At 42.9% G+C, this 22,500-nt stretch overlaps 1 protein-coding gene across 1 annotated transcript in view; it reads right to left on the bottom strand.

The window, feature by feature from the left end:
* grk6 (G protein-coupled receptor kinase 6) overlaps positions 1-22,500 on the bottom strand; it is a 58,443-nt gene that overhangs the window by 8,280 nt on the left and 27,663 nt on the right. Inside the window, exons 4-10 of the mRNA XM_071910336.2 lie at positions 20,874-20,951; positions 19,973-20,073; positions 18,848-18,940; positions 12,993-13,056; positions 8,256-8,396; positions 4,605-4,795; positions 3,557-3,594 (exon numbers count right to left, since the gene is read on the bottom strand). Of these exons, the coding sequence (XP_071766437.1) occupies positions 3,557-3,594; positions 4,605-4,795; positions 8,256-8,396; positions 12,993-13,056; positions 18,848-18,940; positions 19,973-20,073; positions 20,874-20,951 (706 nt within the window). The remainder of the gene's footprint in view (positions 1-3,556; positions 3,595-4,604; positions 4,796-8,255; positions 8,397-12,992; positions 13,057-18,847; positions 18,941-19,972; positions 20,074-20,873; positions 20,952-22,500) is intronic.

Genomic DNA, 22,500 nt, shown 5'->3' with positions numbered 1-22,500 from the left:
TTGATTTGATATTGAGGAGGAGGAGGAGGATGAGGAGGAGGAGGAGGATGAGGAGGAGGAGGAGGAGGAGGAGGAGGAGGAGGAGCAGGATGAGGAGGAGGAGGAGCAGGAGGAGGAGGAGGAGGAGCAGGAGGAGGAGGAGGAGGATGAGCAGGAGGAGGAGGAGAATGAGCAGGAGGAGGAGGAGGAGGAGGAGGAGGAGGAGCAGGATGAGGAGGAGGAGGAGGATGAGCAGGAGGAGGAGGATGAGCAGGATGAGGAGGAGGAGGAGGATGAGCAGGAGGAGGAGGAGGAGGAGGATGAGCAGGATGAGGAGGAGGAGGAGCAGGAGGAGGAGGAGGAGGAGCAGGAGGAGGAGGAGGAGGAGCAGGAGGAGGAGGAGGAGGATGAGCAGGAGGAGGAGGAGAATGAGCAGGAGGAGGAGGAGGATGAGCAGGAGGAGGAGGAGCAGGAGGAGGAGGATGAGGAGGAGGATGAGCAGGAGGAGGAGGAGGAGGAGGAGGAGGAGGAGGATGAGGAGGAGGAGCAGGAGGAGGAGGAGGAGGATGAGCAGGATGGGGAGGAGGAGGAGCAGGAGGAGGAGGAGGAGCAGGAGGAGGAGGAGGAGGAGCAGGAGGAGGAGGAGGATGAGCAGGAGGAGGAGGAGGATGAGCAGGATGAGGAGGAGCAGGAGGAGGAGGATGAGGAGGAGGAGGAGCAGGAGGAGGAGGAGGATGAGGAGGAGGAGGAGGAGGAGGAGCAGGATGAGGAGGAGGATGAGCAGGAGGAGCAGGATGAGGAGGAGGAGGAGGAGGATGAGGAGGAGGAGGAGGAGGAGGAGGAGGAGGAGGAGGAGGAGGAGGAGGATGAGGAGGATGAGCAGGAGGATGAGGAGGAGGATGAGGAGGAGGATGAGGAGGATGAGCAGGAGGAGGAGGAGGAGGAAGAGCTCTTCAAAGCTGCAGTGAACTCTCACGGTGTCTTGTGATTTAGGAACAGGTCACCAAAGTTGAGATCGACATGTGAAACAAGTCTTTGATCCAAGAGATAATGTGAGAGTTTTGTGTTTGCTTTGATAAATAAAACAGGGCGGAAACAGGGCGGTGTGATTATGGCTGAAAGGACATTTCTCACGATTTTGCCAGATACTGCGATCATGATTAAACCACAAGTATTTGTCTTGATGAAATTAGGAGCAAAAATATTTTACTGCACTTCTTGCATGTGGTATCAGCATCTATTTCATACTCTTATCTGCTATTTACAACTGCAATGGGCGTTCTAAGTGAAATTAAATGTTTCAATATAGACAATATGCCAATATTTTAGGACTATTACTGGTGGACTGGTCTAATATGAGGTAGAAAAAGGAATAAAAATCATAAAATAAAAATCAATTTGTTCTTGTTGCTAAAGTTAAAAAGCATTTATTTTATGGCCTAATGCACAGACAGTAAACATCAACAGTAGCAAATACAATACTTTTTAACTTTTGCTCTGACATGCTTGCTTCTTTATTCAGCAATTCTACTGTTGTTCTATTATTTTTTTAAGTTGTGTTCTGTTCTGCAGTCGTGTCTTCACCCTACATCTTGATTTTTTTGTTGTTGTTTTATTGGTTGGTTTTGAGGTGAGATGTTTTTAGATAGATAGATAGATAGATAGATAGATAGATAGATAGATAGATAGATAGATAGATAGATAGATAGATAGATAGATACTTTATTGTCCTACAAGAGGAAATTTGGTTCCAGGAGGGCCTTTGTTTTTTTTTTGTATCTCAGCAGCACAAATGAACACAAAGTAAATGGGTTTTTGTAATCGTTAATGTTTTATCACTGTGCAGCTAAACTAAATTAGCACTATGAAACAACACTTCAGCACCATGAGGACGTTTCCACGGCCTGGTTTTAGTTTGCAGATCAGTTCTTCCGGTCTGCTCCTGGAGACACGGCTCCCTCTTGTGACTCACAGCAGAATAACAGCTTCTACTGAGAGGCTGTTGCCAGATACTGGGCAAACTTTTTGGGGGTTTTGTTTGAAGATCTCAAAACTGTGTAAACTGTTGTACATGAGGAGAAAAAAGTTCCACACGACTGTAGTCTCAGTTGTTTCAAAATGTTGACACGTCAAGCTGAAACCTGGAACACATTCTGAATTTCAGAAAGCAGAGGGAAAGCAACAGTGCAGTAAAATGTGGAACTTTGCACTTCTAAATGCTAAACTAATAATTTTGGTGTCTATGTTCTCATTACTTAACATGTAAGGCTCTCCAAAAAGCGATGTGCCCAATGGCTTTTTTTGGCAGAGCTTTCAACGTGTTCAATGTTCAACTTTTCAGAACGGCTTTTTTCTCAGCCAACCAATCGCGGTGAAGGAGAGGCGGGGCTTCATGCTACGTAGGAGGCTGGCCGTTACCCATGACAACAGAGATGGAGAAAGTGCCGGTGGAGAAATTGGTCGTTGTAGTAAGTGAATATCTGGTACCGCAACACCGATCATAAAGAGGCAGTGTGGATCATAACTGGACGTGTATCAGAATCAGAAATACTTTATTGATCCCCGAGGGGAAATTGGGTTTCGTTGCAGTTGCTCACAGAAATATATATAGGCATAGAGAAATTATAAGAAAAATAGAAATAAGAAAATAAATATAAAAATATGTAGAATATGTGCATTATACTACAATAAAATAAAAATATATAAAGTACCGTATGTGCATTATAAAAATATGTGCAAATAAAAATATGTAAAGTATGTGCATTATACTACAATATATAACAACAATAATATAGAAATAAGAAAAATAAGAAATTTGAGGGTGGGTGTGAGGGAGGAGGAGTAGGAGGAAATCCCTGAGCTGGGCCTTTCACTCCTGCTTTTTTCCTTCCCCTTTGTTTTAAATTATTGCACAAAATTAGTAACCGGAATCAGTATTGCACAGTTTAAAATATAAGTTATAAATTATGGGGTTATTAAGCTGCTGACAGGGGTGAAATAAGTCCAAGGTCCAGTCTATTGACTCAGTGTGTCTGACACTCTGAGGGAGGAGTGGAAAAGTTTGATGGTCACAGGTATATTGGGAATATCTGGTAAGCCTCTGCTTGTTGCACAACACTGTATTATCTGCTAGAAGTGCTAACCAGCTATGGCAGTGTTTTTTTTCCATACAAAAAAACTCTATGTGTGTAAACGCAGCCTAAGATGACCGACGGCCAAATCAAACAAAACCAGCCGACACCTTGAATTCTTCCTCTGTGGTAAACGGGTTAACGGGCTTCAGTCCACTTCCTGCAGCCTTCCATATTAACAGTGTATGCACTTGTGATACAGTAAGTTGGATAAAAGCATCCATCGAACGGCTTGTATCATATATAATATAAGAGGCCGGTTAGGGAAAGATCCCCAGCAGGGAGAGATGCTGTGAGACGAGACAGACCGTAAAGAAACGTATTGATTGTTAGACAGCGGGCGATCGCCGTCACTCTCCACTAATGACGCTGCTTTAGCCGTTAATGGAGACCGGACAGGCTTCTGTTTAAAAGTTGGGGCTTTCCCCTTTAATGCTGCTACTCACCGTGGTCGTCCAGCAGGATGTTCTCCGGTTTTAGGTCCCTGGAAGAGAGAGAGAGAGAGAGAGGAGAGAAGGAGAGAAGGAGAGAAGGAAGGAAGGAGAGGAGAGAGAATGAGAGGGGAAGAAAGGGGGAGGAGAGAAGATGAGGCAAGAGAAAGAGGACAGATGGAGGGAGAGAGGAAAGGAGAGGAAAGAAGGAGAGAGGAGAGGAAAGGAGAGGAGAGGAGGAGAGGAGAGGAGGAGGAGAGAAGGAGAGAGGAGAGGAGAGAAGGAGAGAGGAGAGGAGATAAAAACAGGGAGAAATTTGTTATCCTCTGAGCTTTTAACCTCCTGGTTTGAGGAGGAAGTATCAAAAACAAAGTCTATCTCCAAGTCTGTATTATTGAGCAAAAGTACCGCATCACATCAGTGCAAACAATGTGCCAATAGTTAAAGCTGCACTAGGCAACTTAGCACGTATTTTGCTCTCAAGTTTTGATTCGTCACTTCCTGATTCGTCACTTCTATCACTTTCAATTTAAGTAAAACACAAAACACCAAATTTGGAGAAACTGGTGGATGGGTGACGTGTTTAAAGCTGCGTTCAGCAACTCCGCACTACGGTGGCAGCAGGAGATAGAATTTCTCTAGTACTTCATTACCCAGAAATCATGTAACGTGACACTCCTCGGACCTAAATTCCTTAGATTTCCCATCATCACTTGCAGTATTTTAGTGTTTTAGATTTCCCACTAGCGACCATATCCAACAGCAGAAGTTGATTTGAACGAACCTGCAGGGTCTCAGTTAGCGGGGACGGGACGCTCCTCAATTTGTGATTTAGACTGATAAGACGGGTGTATTTTTACATAAAAGTCTTTGCCCAGCGCCGCTTTAACGTACAATTATGACTAGCGAAATAGACTCTTTAACAGATTTTTGGAGTGCCTTGGATCTCTCTATTTCCTACATGATTACTAGAGGACTCTTCTGAAGCGTTCCAGCCTCCGATCCGTTTCCTAAACCTCGCAGCGTAACCACCTCCCGTCCGTATTCCCGCCTGTCCCCCCACCTGTAGACGATCCTCTCCCGGTGCAGGTCCTCCAGGCCGCAGCAGATCTCCGCAGAGTAGAAGACGGCTCTCGTCTCGTCGAACCCGGCGTCTCCCATGTGGTAGATGTGGAACTTCAGGTCGCCGCCGTTCATCAGGGTCAGCACCAGGCACAGGGCGTCCTTCGTCTCGTAGGCGTACGCTAAACTCACCTGCAGACACGGGAGCGTACGGAGATGGAGTGAGTCAGGTATACGGTAGATAATCAATACGCATTTTTCATAGAAATTTTTCAATGCTATTTTGTGTGCAGAATCAGATGCTGTGTGTGAAACATTCAATTCATAGTATTCCCACGCATTTCCTGCCAATATGGTGCTTTACCATACACACAGCTCACTGGCTGTGGCTGTCATTTGATTATAATCATTAGTTATGTTCCTACACTGCAAAAAATGCCAAATTATTTTAACTTATTTCCAGACCTATCAAGCTTATTTTTAGTCAAATCATCTCATCATTTCACTTGATACATGCCAATATGACTTCGTTCAAAAAAATCATCATAAAACAATGAAGAAAATCAGAAGAAAATAAAACTTTCTCCAAGATAATTCCACTTTTACTAAATAAATGTCCTGAAACAAGTTACATTCTCCTGAAAAAAAGTCAAATTTGTTGAAACGGGTAAAATTATCTGCCAGTGCAGTGAGATGATTTCACACAAAAAAAAAATCCTAAAGTAAGCTTGATAAGTCTGGATACAAGATAAAATAACTTTCAAAATAACTGTCAGTTTTTGCAGTGTACCAAAATGGCCCGGTGGTGATGCAACAGAATACGAATAAAGAGACAAGAGAAGATTTGGAGTAGGGCTGCAACTAACGATTATTTTCATTGTCGATTAATCTGTCGATTATTTTCTCGATTAATCGATTAGTTGTTTGGTCTATAAAATGTCAGAAAATGTTGAAAAATGTCGATCAGTGTTTCCCAAAGCCCAAGATGACGTCCTCAAATGTCTTGTTTTGTCCACAACCCAAAGATATTCAGTTTACTGTCATAGAGGAGTAAAGAAACCAGAAAATATTCACATTTAAGAAGCTGGAATCAGAGAATTTTTACTTATTTTTCTTAAAAAATTACTCAAACCGATTAATCGATTATCAAAATAGTTGGCGATTAATTTAATAGTTGACAACTAATCGATTCATCGATTAATCGTTGCAGCTCTAATTTGGAGTTTTTCGAAGTTTACATGCTATCGCTTTGTGGAGAGCCAGAGTAACAGGCAGCCAATCAGGAGGCTGCTTGATACAGAGGCCATTGTGTTGCTCTGATTTGATTGGCTCACGGTCAGAGAGAGTGTAAGGTGGTCAGCAGGGACAAAGTCTGAGAACAATCGAAGACCAAAGACTGGATATAACTGAGGTATTCCAGCGATATACAGTTTTCTCAGAAAGTTATCGGCCAGTGCGGCAGGGTGACGCTTATCGATTTATCTGCAAAAGATTTCAAATCTGCAAATTTCACCGGCATATGGCGCCTTACAGATAAGCCGAGGCATATGACTGACTTATCTGTAATACAACAGCACACACATCAGTCATGCGCATGCCTTAACACACTGCATACGGAGGTCAGGCATAAGCTAGACGGTCATGCTTCAATGCAGACTTTTTTTTCCCCACATATGTGGAAAACCCCCCGAGTGAAAAACAAATCACAGCCTGAAATCCAAAATGTCAAGCTCCACTCTTGATCCATAGAACAGTATGCAGAGATGTGGAGGGTGAGAGCCAACGCTAGACTGACAAACACTTAAATAAATATCACTTGAGCGGTCTCATGTGTCTTCTATGTGGCGAGGACCAGTGCAAAAAAACACTGTATACATTCATGGTACTGTAATGAGATTGAGGTTAAAATTATCCACTAAATGGCGTTTTTGCCTAGAAGAAGCGGCGACGTACCCGTTCCTACCCACTTTACTGTACAAGGGATATTTACAGCAGATCCTGTTGATTGGTGAATGTTAAAGGAAAAATCCACGCTTGGATACACTGGTGTCTCTCCTCTTCTACGATGGATTTCTCCCTGTATGATTGTTGAACGTCTCTCGGTGCAAAATGGCGGCTCTAGAAAGAAGCCCTCGCTCTTTGATTCTGAGGGACTGACGCCAAAACCTGACGTTTACCGCTGATGTTTTACATCCTGAAACATTTTCTCATATCAGACACCATTGTAGCGGAGCTGGACGTGACGTTTCATCGTCTACATTTAGCTAATTATCCACGAGAATAAGAAAAATACACCACCAAACAACCAAATGGGTCCAGGAATGCAAGGTACATCGCTAACAGCTGTTAACAGTATTAAAGTGTTTTAGGGTGGATTGTTCCTTTAATGTGAGCCATTCATGATGATGACGATGCCACCGCTTGAACGTCCCCCACAACCGAAACACAACCATCTGTCAGCTCCTGATGCCAACATTTTTGATAAATTATGTTCTGCTGAACAAAATTGTCCAGTTGTGTATTTTTGCTCAGAGCCATGAGAAACCCAGAGGGGCTGTGTGTGGGAAACGGGAACGCTTCCTAAATCCACTGTTAGCCTGGGAGCCTGGGCAGCTGACTGATAGGTGTCCAAATCAAATAAGCAGTATGAGTTTCATCTGGCGTGGAATCAAACCGAACGGGAGGCCGACCCCGGTGTATTTTAATCACTGCGGCTGCTAATGTTGTAGCCGTCAGAAAGCAGTCCAGGTCAGCCTGAGCTGTACAGAGAATAAACATATGAAGGGTTTCACTACGTTTTGTTATCATGCAACTCAGACCTGGAATAACCTCCCAGGTGATATTAGACAAGCCCCGACTCTGACCACTTTTAAGTCAAAGCTTAAACATTTCTGTTTTGCACTGCCTACTCTACGCTGTAACAGAACTGCACTATTTTACTTTTTTTAAGTCTTTTATCTTTTGTATCTCTTGTCTGTACTTTTGCACTTTTTAATTCTAAATCTTTTATCTTTACTGTATTTTTATTACTCTGTAAAGCACTTTGAATTGCCTCTGTGTATGAAATGTTGCTTTGCCTTGCCTACGTAAATGCTATATACATATACGTGTATATATATACATATATATATATATATACATTTTGGAAGAAAGAAGTGTTACCTGATGTTTATTGTTCAGTGTGTTCATAAGACACACATGGGCATTTGTCATTATTTTTGACATTTTATAGACCAAATGAGTAATCGATTAATTGAAAAAAATCCAAAAGCCCTACTGCAAATCTACTGTTGATCCAGATCCGTTTTGCTAGGCAGGCATCAATCTTAAAGTTTCAGTTTTGTTTAAATGTTTAAATATAGTATGGTGCATAATGCTGATTCCTCATGTGTTGCATGCTGCATCTGACAGTACAATGACTGTACATAGTGCCAACTTTCAGGACGAGATACACCAACTGTACTGAGTACTGAGTACTCGACTGTACTGAGGGAAATTAGGTTTGCAAGGCCAGTAGAGAAAACCAAATGCACGTCACACACTAATGCAATAGCAGCCTGTTAAACAAAACGTCATGCCGATCAGTGGGAAACACAACAAATCCACAGCCTTGTGTGCGTAATGAACAGATTCAGGACAAGTTGATGCTTACTACAAATCTGCTGTTGACTTTCTCCAGGATCTGCTTCTCGTTGAGAGCCATGGACTCTCCTTTCCTCTTCTTTATCCTCTTCTTCTCCAACTTCTTACAGGCGTACATCTTCCCTGTGGCTCGTACCTGACACGCACATACCTGCATGAGGGAGGAGGAGGAGGAGGAGGAGGAGGAGGGGGAGGGGGAGGAGAAAGGGGGTTAGAGGAAAAGGAAGGAGAAAGAAGGAAGGAGGAAGGAGGAGCAAAAGGAGGGAAAAGGAGGAAGAAGGAAGAGAAAGGAAGTAAAAAGAGGAGCGAGTAGGTAAAAGGGGGACGAAGGAGGTTAAATGGGGTAAAAGGAGGAAGAAGGTTAAAGGAGGAAGAAAGAGAAATGATGTAAAATGAGGAGGGAGGAGTTTAAATGAGGAGGAAAGAAGAGAAAAGAGTTGAAAGGAGGAGGAAGGAAGTTAAATGAGGTGAAAGGAGGAAGTTAAACAAGGTAAAATGAAGAGAAAGGAGGAGAAAGGGGGATTTACTACAGGTTTTGCAGGATACTATCGCAAACTAATATGGTTTGGCTAAATTGGTCATCTTCTGTTCATGGGAACAGAAAAGTGAATCAAAGTGAACTGAATTGAACTTGAAAGCAAGAAAATGAGAGAGAGAGGCAGACAGAGAGAGAGAGAGAGAGAGAGAGAGAGAGAGAGAGAGAGAGAGGCTCTGAGAGAGAGATAGAGAGAGAGAGAGAGGCAGACAGACAGAGAGAGAGAGAGAGAGAGAGAGAGAGAGAGAGAGCAGACAGAGAGAGAGAGAGAGAGAGAGAGAGAGAGAGAGGGAGGCCACCAGATAGACAGACAGACAGGCAGAGAGAGAGAGAGAGAGAGAGAGAGACAGACAGGCAGAGAGAGAGAGGCAGACAGACAGACAGGCAGAGAGAGAGAGAGAGAGAGAGAGGCAGACAGACAGAGAGAGAGAGAGAGAGAGAGAGAGAGAGGGAGAGACAGACAGACAGACAGGCAGACAGAGAGAGAGAGAGAGAGAGAGAGGCAGACAGACAGAGAGAGAGAGAGAGAGAGGGAGAGACAGACAGGCAGACAGAGAGAGAGAGAGAGAGAGAGGGAGAGAGAGGCAGACAGACAGACAGGCAGAGAGAGAGAGAGAGAGAGACAGACAGACAGGCAGACAGGCAGACAGAGAGAGACAGAGAGAGGCAGACAGACAGGTAGACAGAGAGAGACAGAGAGAGAGAGAGAGAGACAGACAGACAGACAGGCAGACAGGCAGACAGAGAGAGACAGAGAGAGGCAGACAGACAGGCAGATAGAGAGAGACAGAGAGAGACAGACAGACAGGCAGACAGAGAGAGACAGAGAGAGGCAGACAGACAGGCAGACAGAGAGAGACAGAGAGAGGCAGACAGGCAGGCAGACAGGCAGACAGAGAGAGACAGAGAGAGAGAGAGAGAGGCAGACAGGCAGACAGAGAGAGACAGAGAGAGAGAGAGAGAGGCAGACAGGCAGAGAGAGAGAGACAGAGAGAGACAGACAGACAGGCAGACAGAGAGAGACAGAGAGAGGCAGACAGGCAGGCAGACAGAGAGAGACAGAGAGAGAGAGAGAGAGGCAGACAGGCAGAGAGAGAGAGACAGAGAGAGACAGACAGACAGGCAGACAGAGAGAGACAGAGAGAGGCAGACAGGCAGGCAGACAGAGAGAGACAGAGAGAGACAGAGAGAGGCAGACAGGCAGGCAGACAGAGAGAGACAGAGAGAGAGAGAGAGAGGCAGACAGGCAGACAGAGAGAGACAGAGAGAGAGAGAGAGAGGCAGACAGGCAGGCAGACAGGCAGACAGAGAGAGACAGAGAGAGAGAGAGAGAGGCAGACAGGCAGACAGAGAGAGAGAGAGAGAGAGAGCGAGAGAGAGAGAGACAGACAGACAGACAGACAGACAGACAGGCAGACAGACAGACAGAGAGAGAGAGAGAGAGAGACAGACAGACAGACAGACAGACAGAGAGAGAGAGACAGCCTGCACCGCTAAAACTGCCACTCAAACTCACTGGCGGACAAAAGTCTGCTTCATGAACCTCACATGACTCGTCAACATTTAGACGTTTAGACGACGGCGATACACTTCATAAAACATACAATATGCCCTCTGACGATCAGACTAATAACACATGAAACACTTTATCGCTGGCCATCTTGTGACTTTACATTTCCTACAGTGGTAAGTACCTACAGTCCTCCAACAAGACTGCGATTGTGAACAGTGTAATTATGAAGTGAGCGACGGGACGGCAGATCGGTTCCCCCCCTCGGATATTCTTACACGGGACGGCAGATCGGTTCCCCCCCTCGGATATTCTTACACTGCTAAATATCATCGGTCTGGGATGTTCAAAGCATTCCAGGAGGGTTTGTTTTAGCCGGCTTGGCGTAACAGGTGGGTGGGGTTTACTGCATTCAGATACACTCACCGGACACTTTATTAGGTACGCCTATCTAGTAGCGGCTGGTCATCTGTTGTCCATTTATCATAAGGTGTTGTGAGATGCTCTTCTGCACTCCACTGTTGTAAAAAGCTGTTATTGGGGCATTTGTGTTTCTTTCTGTCTTTCTGTCTGACCGCTGACCTCTGACCTCTCTCATTAACAAGCTGTTTTCACTCACTGGATGTTTTTTTCCTTATTGCACAATTCTCTCACTGCAAAAAATAATCTATTTAGTCTCATATTCAGCCTTCAAATCTTATTTTTCTTAAACCAGACCAACCTTAAACCAGAAAAATTCTGCCAGTGAGGTGAGATAACTCCACTTCCTCCAGTGCAGTTTCACTTGTTTCAGGAGCTTTCTAGAAATGAGTGTCAGTATGTTGAAACCAATCAGAATAAGACAGATCACTGCACTGCCGTCAAGAAAATGACGCTTGATTCTACTTCTTGAAACAAGTTGATTTGCATTGGAAACAAGTGAAATAATCTCAACCCCATTGGCAGATCTTTTCACTTATTTTATGAAAATTACGATTTTACGACTCAATAATAGACTAAATGACTTGTTAAGATGGAGATTTTTTTTGCAGCGCTGTAACTCTAGAGACTGTAATGTGTGAAAATCCCAGGAGGGCAGCTGTTTCTGAGATGCTGAACCAACTGTCAGACCGCAGTCAAAGTCTCTTAGATCACGCATCTCGCCTATTCTAATGTTCGGTCGAACAGAAAACGACTAAACATTATGCTGAGTTGCAGCCGCATGATTGGCTCTTTGGAGGAGCAGGCTGTTTGCCCTCCGCTCCGCTCAGTTTGCCGCTGAACACGGATGAAACAGGTCCCAAGAAGAAGAAATACGCTTCCAAAAATTTCAGTCCACTTGGTGCGAGACCTTCCCCTTTCTAACCGCTCGCCACGTCAGCAACCTTGTAGATGTACTAGCTATTTACTAGCCATTTTGTATAAACCAAGTGACATAATCTAGAAATATCGACACTGACTGAATGCTTGCTTATCTGGTATAGAAACAGATTTTTTCTTAGTTACTGGAAAATGGAAATGGAAACTACCATGGTAAACAAACAAACTACTTTGGTAGGGTCCTATTTGATATTTTAAGTGCCTTTTTTTTTTTTACATTTCATACTGCATTTCATTCTGTTATTTCTAGATTGGATTACATAGGCTATTAATCTCTGTGAGAGGTCACAAATGCAAGTATATTGTACAATAATGTACAATAAATGTACAAAACGCACCAGAAAATAGTTGTTAAAGGCAGTGTCAGTGTTTCAGTTTGACCGCTGAGCTGCAGGAGAACACAGGATACAGCTTTCCCTGTCACGTTTTAATGTCCGCTATCCGATATAGCATCTTCTTTAATTGAAAACAACATCAAGCAGTGTTTTTGTTTCCATAAAATACTGCGGCGTGGTGCTCCTCGTTATCTTATGACCCAGGGCTACTCCGTTTAATCCGGGCAATTATCGCCATGGGATCAGTATGGAGTAAAAAAAAAAAAAATCTTCTTATGAGGCTAATATGTTGCACAGAGACGCCATTCAGCGCCGTTTACCACTTTAATGGGATTTCATAGAAGCTGATTTCATAGAAGCCGCTGATAAAAGAAGCCAAGAAAAGAATCAACAAGTTGTAGCATTCAAAGTCAACAAAGCTTTCTGTAAAGATCTTCCTGTTCTGACCTCAGGGAAACAGCGCTCCTTCGTTTGAATAAAATGGGAGCAATGTTTGGAAAAAAAAAAATAATAATAATAAATCAAGAAATGCTTCACATTCCCCTCTCCTGCCTAAATCAAATCCCCATCTCCCTTTATCTTTATCTCATCTTCCTCCTCTACTTTCACTTGATCAGGCTCAAAAAAAAATGTTTCTATCTTTTCTTTCTGGTTCTTATTTCTCTCTAACTCTCTCTATCATACATCTCTATCATTCTGAGGACACAGAAAATTGCTGCTCCACTTGACTCTTAACACTTCTTACTATTGGTTGCTTGTGATGTTGATGATCTGGGAATTATTTAAGCTCATCGTCCCCCACAAAATCAAATCTATGGACACGACTGGACTGATTTTGATGGAACTTGGAGGGACGGTGCATCTCGTTACTGATTGGTCAAAGCGGTGCCTGTGTCATTCGTGGGGGACGACGTGTTTTCGCTTGTTCTATGTTTGCGTTCACGACTAGTTGCTCTGGTTGAGAGTGCCAACTAAATGCTGAAAATGTGACAAACTGATGGTACTCACCTCTCCAAAACCTCCCTTCCCCAACACCCGGTACTGTCGGAAAGTGTTTTTTGTCACCGGTTGCCTGTTGGACACAGAGAGAAATGTTAGCACTTAATTGTAAGCAATCAATCAAGTCAATTCAATTCAAGACTTTAAGGCTGTAAGTAGGGATGGGACGATATATATCGAAATTCAATATATCGCAATACAAAAATGTGAAATCGTGATATTAGCTCCATTTTATTCTGCTGTAGTAATCCCAAATGAGACGGCTTGCCAATCACAATTTCACAAGCTCTCCATCCAAATTATATTAATAGCATGTATTGAATTGTATCGTGAGATAAGCATATCATCCCATCCTTAGCTGGAAATGCGGTTTGCTGAAAGGCTGTACAATAAAAACAATACAATAAAAAACACCACAACATATATATACAGACAGAGGTGAACAGCTCAACACAGCGGAATAAAAAGTCACTTATCAGAGGATGAAGCTCAAATATTTCACAATTTAACAATGTGAAAACTACAGGTTTGTATTCCTACAAAATGATTGGTGCAGTGAAAAGAAAACGCACTTTTGATTTCTATTAAAGTCATTAGCCTTCAGTAGCATTCTTGTAGGATGTAACTGACTGTTTTTTCTATTCTTGGCATCAAGTCAATCAAGTCATCAGGCCACAGTTTTCTCCCCAGAGAAGATGAAACGTGTTTTGGAATGAATCCCTTCATCCAATTTGAGGGTTCAAATACAAGTTGCGTGTGTGCCGCATGGGATTCTTGTACCACATGATGCTTGTTTGTTTATCTGAACACACACACACACACACACACACACACACACACACACACGCACACGCACACAACCCGCTCTCACCACTGATCAAGACTAGATTCATCTACACAAAACTGAAACTAGTCTAAAGCAACACTTCATCTTACACCCAGTCCACCTCATCACACACACCATAATTTCCAAATATCACATAAACCCCAACAATTATGGGCTAATGGGACGGCTGATCCTGCTGGCTCAGCAGTTCAGAGACCAAACTGTTTATCTATTTATTTTTCTTTATTTATATCACAATGACATGGTGAAATGTGACTGTCAAAACCTTTAATCAACCAGTCAGGACAATAAAGTCCGATGAGTGCGATATTTTGGGTGCTTAAGTTTGTCTGCTGGTGTATCATCACATCCCATTTACAGTAACAAATAAGCTCTTATCCAGATTGTGGGAAACCCTTACCTAACAGCTGGGATAAGTCCTTGTTGTCCTGGATACTGACGCGGGTATAAACCTCGTCATTTTCACAGTGTGCACACCGTCAGATTTGGGAAACAGCTTATCCCGGACGAGACTGACCGGGATATGAACTATTGTTCCGGACGCACGCATGTGACGCGATCGATCGCTGTCCCACAGGGGAAACCAGCGACTCTCATCTGAACTGAAACAAGCTGAGATGGACAGAGAGCTGAACTATTAATTGAAAGGAGTTTTTCACTGTGTGCATTAGGGTCTAAGGCTGGGGGTTGCCGGGTAGGTTAGGCTATGTAAATTAGGTAGATGTTTTTGTCTTGCTAAAATCTGCTCGTCTATCTTGTGTTCTTTGCTATGCTTGTCCTATATCTTTCTGTTCACCACTGATTGTGTTTAATTAGATCTAGCTAGGCTCATTCTCCGTAAAGTCCTCTGAGACATGCTTGGGATAAAGGGCTATAGAAATAAACAAACTTGAACTTGAATCACAGAGGCTGCAATTAATTGCTAAAGAGAGAGAGAGGAGCGTTCAAAATGGATTTCTGAGCAAAGAGTTTTAGAGCTGCAAGTGATCTTTGGTCCATGAATCAAAACCTTTCATCGGACTCAAACTCAGTAAATCCTGCACACTGACATCTATTTATTTTTTTACCAAATTCACACGAAAAAATGTATGACAAGAAAAACTCGTGATGATATGAATCGCAATTGCAATTAGATTTTTTTTGTCCATATCTTTCAGCCCTAGAATCTACAGAAAACGATCGTCAGACAGTCGCCTCGTCCGATTCAGGAAACTTCTTCACGGCACCAGAATGAGCACAAATGACATCACGGATCGATGAATCAGAGGCAGTTATTGATTGAGCAGCGAGTGCAAACAACTGAGTCTTTACATGCTGTACGACACACCCAAAATGAAGGAAGGCTTGGTCCTCTAGTAGCACGAGATCTGCCTCGGTTACCGGGCTTCAGCACAGGCATTGGCCTATATACAGTAGCCTAAATCACACAGCTTCCAATCATCCAATTATTATTATTTATCCTTTAATTAAATAGGAAAAAAACCTTGTTGAGATTAAAACTCTCTCTCCTGGCCAAGACAGGTAGCAGTACAAATGAACATGTTACAGACAACATATAACAAATTACAGGCAACAAAAGTTACAAATCACAATAGTGAATAAAAGAATCAAAATCAGATTCATACTACTACTGTGGTATACTAAAAATACAATTATGATCTGTGCCTCCATAAAGAACCTATGCATCTTTAAGACTTTAATGAGGTTATTTATTCATACTTTTGACACAAAAATCCACAATAAGCATCGAATATTACATCTCAAAACGTAAAATGTGCTGAGGACAATTAATAGGCCACGATGCGTCGTCACAGAGCGTGAGGAAATTCTTTAATATTCTGCATTTCCAATAGTTTTCCATGTGCAACTCTTGTATGTAATTATTTGAAATGAGCAAACACAAGCAGGCGTGAGATTGATCTTAAGGCCGCGACACAGACGGAATTGATAAATACCGACTTCTGCCGTGAAATGAGTGTACGGCCGCATTACGGTCAGATTTGATCGGACGATAGCTTGATGAATGAGGGACTTTGTTTCAAAATATATTATAGTTCAAATCCAACTCATGACCTTTGCTGCATGTCATCCTCCGTCTCAGTCTCTCCGTCTATCTTTCCTATCTGTACAATATCTAATAAAGCAGAAATGTTCATTGATTTTGGATCTACTGTATATATAATGAGTCTCTCAATACCTGGAGTACTTGGACCCACAGACAATACTGGCTCCAGAGTCAGAGTCAGTCTGCTGCCTCTTGCTGCAACAATGAGTCCAAACCGTTTGTCAAAACATCTCCAAAAAGGCCGTTTGTGGCTCCACAGAGGAGTCGAGAGGAAACGTGACTCAGTTCCTCCGTTACGCAACTTTCACTAATCAGGAAATCACAGAACTATTTTTCTCTGCCGCAGCACAGACCGCTGCGGGGTGAAAGGCGGAGCGATCTAGTTCTGGACGGTCGGGTCAGATCGTACACAGTAGAGTTCGGTAGAAGACGATCCGCTGAGGGGAAACGGGGCGGCGGCGCTGCTCTCCGGGCCGCGGAGAGAAACACGTCGGCCGCTCTGCGTATCGTTTTCACAGACTGGATGTTTTGGAGATATTTTGACAAACAGTTTGGACTCATTGTTGCAGCAAGAGGCAGCGGAGCTGTATCAACTGACAGCTGGAGACAATATTGTCTGTGGGTCCAAGAACTACAGGGATGGAAGAGACTAATTAAATATTAAATATAAATAATTAAAAACAATATTTCAATTAGAACTACATTTAAACTAATGACAGAGACATAATACCTTGGAAAACCCCTGCATCAGCCATGAACAACCTGCAGGCAGCTAAACACACACACACACACACACACACACACACACACACACACACACACACACACACACACACAGGTCCGTTATCTTTCATCCACTCATTTTTGAGTTGTCATGTTCACTGATCTACTGTGACGAAACACAACAAGACGACGTCAAGCTGCATGTGAAGAGTGAGCGAGTAAGATGAATGAGTAGCTCTCTCTTTTTTCACTCTCTCTTTCTCTCTCTCTCTCTCGTACTCTCTCTTACTCGGTCACTCTCTGACTTTATCTGAATAATTCTCTCTCTCCTCTCGCTCTGGGTTTTCTTCTGTCTCCTGCGCTCTGTCCATCTCTTGTGTTCTCTGTTTCTAGTTGTTTTTCCTCTCTCTCTCTCTCTCTCTCTCTCTCTCTCTCTCTCTCTCACGGACAGAGTCCTGCTTTGAGGAAGTGTTGTCATGCTTAACAAGGATCTCCAGTGATGAAAGGCAGGAAGACAAAGTTTATTCATCTGAAGAGCGAGCAGTGGTATTTTGGGTAAAAAAAACTGAGCACGTAGCTCTCTCTTTTCTTCCCTCTTTCTTTCTTTCTTTCTTGTTCTTTCTGGCATTCTTTCTCTCTCAGCTCCCTGGTCTTCTTCTGTCATCTTTTAGCTAGCAGTGTTAAACAGATGCTGGGAAAGCGCTGGGCGTGGCTCCTGCTGTTGCTAGGAGACCGTAGAAGCTTTGCAGCTGCATCACAAATCTCCTCGCAGCTACGGCTGGCGCCATCTTGGACAGCTACTACTATATTACTATATTAAGAATAACATTTTAATTATTATTGCTAACTATTATCAATTAAAAATAAAAGATTTATTGAACATTTGTGCTCTTTTTTAATTACAATAAAAGCAATAAGCCACTCACGGTTATGTTTTACAGTGATTTTAGAACTCTTTAGATTTCTATACAGTAGGAGTGAGGACATCACCAGAAGACAGATTATAAGATGTTTTTCACTGGGTAACTTAGTTGAAAGTGCTTTAATGAGTTACTTTAATAAAGACTAACTTAGTAACGTATCTACACGCACCGGACACTTTATTAGGTACACTTATCTAGTGCCGGCTGGTCATCTGTTGCCCATTTATCATAAGGGCCAACAGCTTGTGTGCTGTGAGATGCTCTTCTGCACGCTACTGTTGTAAAAAGCTCTTACTGGAGCGTTTGTGGCCTTTCTGTCAGCTTGAACCAGTCTGCCCGTTCTGCTCTGACCTCTGACCTCTCTCATTAACAAGCTGCTTTCACGCACTGGATTTTCTTTACTGCACCATTCTCTGTAAACTCAGAACCAAGCAGTCAGACCGCAGTCAAAGTCTCTTAGATCTCGCCCATTCTCATGTTTGGTCGAACAAAAAACTAAAGCGCTTCACCCTGTCTGCATGCTTTATATATTGAGTTGCAGCCGCATGATTCGCTGTTTGGAGAAGCAGTGCTATTTGTGTTAATCTGCAGGTGTACCTAATAAAGTGGCCGGTGAGGTACTATTTAGGGCAAAGTACCAAAGTAAAGTAACGAAATAGTTTAAAAAGTTACTTTCCCCCACACTGCTCAGCTGCACCTCGTCCCGAGTGCGTCACCACCCTTCAGCCCGGTGAAGAACGCCCTCTCGGGTTTTATTGCTGTAACACAGAACAGCTTTGGGACGAGCAAACCGTCACGGAGTCGCTCCTCTAACCTGCAGGCTGCCACAACGCCCTGCTCTGAAAATCACTTCCCCCTCCCCTGCGATTCACTGGAACTGTGAATTCTTTGTAGTTGAGCAATTTTCATCTTCACACCTTCAAAGGCCGCTAACGCCGAGCGAGAAACAAGACGTCATCCCGAATGGAAATTTATGGATTGCATCGGTTAAGTACGCCTTCCAACCCCTGGAGGATATGAGAAGACTTGGGAAAGGGAAGAATGAGGCAACTCGCCCGGCAGCATGTTATCACTTGCACTGCGGTGGAGTTTACCAAGGCTAATGCGGCCTCTAAGTGAGTCTAAGTGAGCTTTTAAGTGGTTTGTGCGTGTGTGTGTGTGTGTGTCTAAGAGAGAGAGAGGAGGGACGTTACATATGCTGACGTACATGACAGAGAGAAACCTGAGCAGAGAGAGAGAGAAGCAGAGAGAAAGACAAAGACAGAGGTTAATCGAACATAATGACTCCCTCTGCGTCAGACTGTACCTCTCCAGCCATTTCCACTGCAGGAACCTGTTGTAGTACATGCTGTCGAGGTAGTCTGCGAAGGGCGCCACGCTCAGGTAGTCGTGGATCAATCTGTAAAACACACAAATAAATAAATCAGAATCTCCAAAAGACTCCTGATGGGAAAAAAGAGGAGAGAGGGAGAGAGAGAGAGAGAGAGAGAGAGAGAGAGAGCATTTTAGGGCAAATTTAGCTTCACCTCACTGCCTACTGGTGCAATTTATGCAAGTCATAAGACTTCTTATGACTTCCCCTTTTCATTTTTTTCTTTTTCTATCATTTATTTGTTTGTTTTTGGGCAAGGCGAGTTTATTTATATAACACAATTCGTACACAAAGGCAATTCATAGTGCTTACAACACACACACAAGACATTAGATAAGAAATACAGGATGAGATCAATAAAAAATAAATAAAAAGAGATCATAAAGTGTATAAGAAGAGAGAATAAATAAAGAATTCAAATGCATAAAAAGAGAATAAAGATCAAGTTGCAAGGACGGTTCACGGTGTTTGTTTTGTATAAAATGAAAAATAAAGATGGTACATTGGAAGTCCACTGATGATTGGTACTTTAATGCATGTATTTTGTGCCCCATTAATAAAATAATTTTTTTTTAAAACGTCACGCTCACATAACAAGCAGGAACACGGCTAAAGAGGATGTTACTCAACGCATGACTGTCGTTTCTGGGATGGGTGATGAGCTGGTGAAAATCTCCCTGACAACAACTGAACTACAGGAAATATTATCATCATGTTTTGTTTTTGTTTTTGTTTTCATCTCACATTTATTTTCCTTCTGTTTGTTTTGAGAGGATATCTTTATTTTCTCATCTTGCCTGCACAAATGAGAAATTTTGAATCTCTTCTTTCTGCGTTTATCGTATTTTATCACTTTTATTATCTTTTTTTTTAAAATCAGACCACACCTATGTTTAATCTCTGTGGAAAACAAACTAAACTGTCACAAATTACACAACCACACACTTTCTTAGACTCTCAGGTTCCTCAGGTGTTTATGGAGAACACAGTCAGGGTTACATCCTACAGGCCTCAACCTGCACTGTAATGTATCCCTTGTGTGTGTGTGTGTGCTCTCACTTGGTACAGTCCTTGAAGAGCTCTTTGCAGGCGTCCTGCTGCAGTCTGTCGGCACACTGAGCCATCATGGCCTCCTCCACCTCAGGAACGTGATCCTCTGACTGGACAGGAAAAAAAACAAACATTTAGAGCAGCAAAACACCGTGACTCAACGATCTGAACCGGGTCTGAGGTGATGATTAACCTCAACACTCACAGACAAGCATGTTCAGACGGGAGAAAAAGGCAAAACACACAGAGAGAAATATGAAAAAAAACAGGGTGAGAGAGAGAAATGGGGCGGGAGAGAGGGAAACAGAGATTTACAACGATGAGATGCGCAGATGCGATTTGAGAAAGTTAAGCTAAAGATAAAACAGAGAAAGCCTGGTGGAGCGTTGGGATGACTGGAGGTTTTCCAGCTCAGTTTCTTTTTTAATGTATACTACTATTTTTTCTATGAAGTAGCTCTGTTATGAGCGAAGCATCCTGTTCTTCTGCCTCATCACCATGGAGACGTTCGGACATGACGGACACAAATCTATCCATCAATAACTGTCCATTTTCTAAATCGTATTGTATTTCTTCTTGTAGAACTTCTCTTTTACACAATGGGTAACAAGTATATTGCCATACTGTTTCAGACCGTTACACTTCTTACTATTATTGTACGATATTCGATATTATAGAGTATCACGATATTTTGTGAATATCGCGATATTCCTGCGATATCGATTATCGCATATATTACATTTTGGATATCGCCCAAGCCTAGTCAGCAAAATGATTAAACTGTAGTGAGAGTAGGTGCAAGTACTTTTCCTAAAAACTAACATGAACATTAAGTTAGTGAGAGCGGGATCTTCTCTGTGACGGTTTCCCATGAGCAGTGTTAGCAGAAGTCAGTGAGAGCGGCAGCTACCTTTGGGTTGAAGTATTTCTCCAGGAGCTCCTGGCCACACTCCTTCCTCTTCTCATCTGGAGTCACTTCATATTCCGCCTGGAGGGGAGAAACAAATAAATCAGTCGAAGACGACAACATCCCACAGACCCACCCAGGGCTCCATAAGGAGGATTTCCCGATGGCCCAGGGCCAGAAAGACACTGACTTGGGTCAGTTGATTGGTCAGTCAGTGACCAAATTGGGCCAGTTTCCCTCCAAAATCATTCAACCAATAAGCCCTTATTGGTTAATTTTTTGTTTAATTTGGTTCATTTTGACCCAAATTTGAACCGGGTGTGCCAAATTTGGCAGATTGAGAGTCACTTTTGGATGCAGGTTTATTAAAATATACCAGACATTTATGATCTATCTATCCATTTATGTACATCTGGGCATTCATTCATTCATTCAGTCATTCATCCATTCATATGTGAAGTACATTCAACCAGCCACATTTCTACCACCCACCGTCCATCTATCCATTCAAGTACAGTCGCAAAATTTCTCCAAAATAGTGTTTTGAAATGAAGTAGCACTAGAAAGCACCTGTGTTTAAGAGACTGTAGTCAAGACCTACAGGTTATATTTGTCTGTATTTATCATGCATAGATGTGTCCCTCACACTTAAGCAGTGAATTTAGATAACTCAATTTAAGACATTTCAAGATGTTTTGGGCCCATAAGACACGCTGTATCCATCGATTCCCTCCTGCATCCATCTTCCCCTCCACACCTCCATTCATGTCCGTCCATCCAGTCCGGCTGAATGACTTGCAGTAAGCCGAGCCTGACTGGAAAACTCCAAAGTGCTTCCTCCCTTCTCGCAGCGAGGGCCTGTAAACTAATGCTAAGTGACAGCGGAGACAGTTCAAATCTCATTTTTTCTCTCTCTCTCTCCCTCTTTCTCTCGCGGCGCTCTCACAGAAGAGACGGGAAGCAGACGTGAGGCAGAAGAGAACATAATTGCTTCTTATGCGAGTCGTATCCGCTGGACGACTAAAAGCTGTAAAACAGTCTGTCTGGGCTGGGCAGCCTGACTGGAGCCAGACAGAAACCATTCCCTAAGTGATGGACGCGCTCTTCATTAAGCACTCCACCCCTATTCATAAAATGCGGCTACACGGCAACACGGTACAATAATTGATTCATTCACTTATTGGTTGACTGATTATCGAGCAAAGAAGCATATCATCCATTCACATGCATCTCTGAGATAAAACTGAATGGTCACAAGTAAACCAACATTGCCGTAACGACTAGCTACGTAACGTTTGTGCAAAACCGGGCAGTGACAGGCCACTGAGCAATTTTACACTGATTAGCCATTTAAAAGACATCTAAATGGTTATAGACATCAAGGCTAAAATGAGGCTCCATAGGGTTTAAAAGTGAAAGTTTAGTAAACGTCTCAGATTACGTCTTCTGGGGTAAACGATGAAAATAAAGCTTTATCTAGTACTTTTCTGCTGCATATTTTTGATATTTACCGCTGTTTACTCATTGTTTAAATATGTAAAAATGTATTTATTGCTTGGTCTAAAATTGGACTATAGGCTACGTAGCCAGGAAAGTGCCTTAGCCGACCAGATGCTAGGTTAGCTAGCTA

This window comes from Centroberyx gerrardi, chromosome 11, assembly GCF_048128805.1.
Source record: "Centroberyx gerrardi isolate f3 chromosome 11, fCenGer3.hap1.cur.20231027, whole genome shotgun sequence".
Classification (NCBI taxonomy): Eukaryota; Metazoa; Chordata; class Actinopteri; order Beryciformes; family Berycidae; genus Centroberyx; species Centroberyx gerrardi.
Note: the sequence above shows the minus strand (reverse complement) of the source record. Positions and strands in the feature narration are given on the sequence as shown.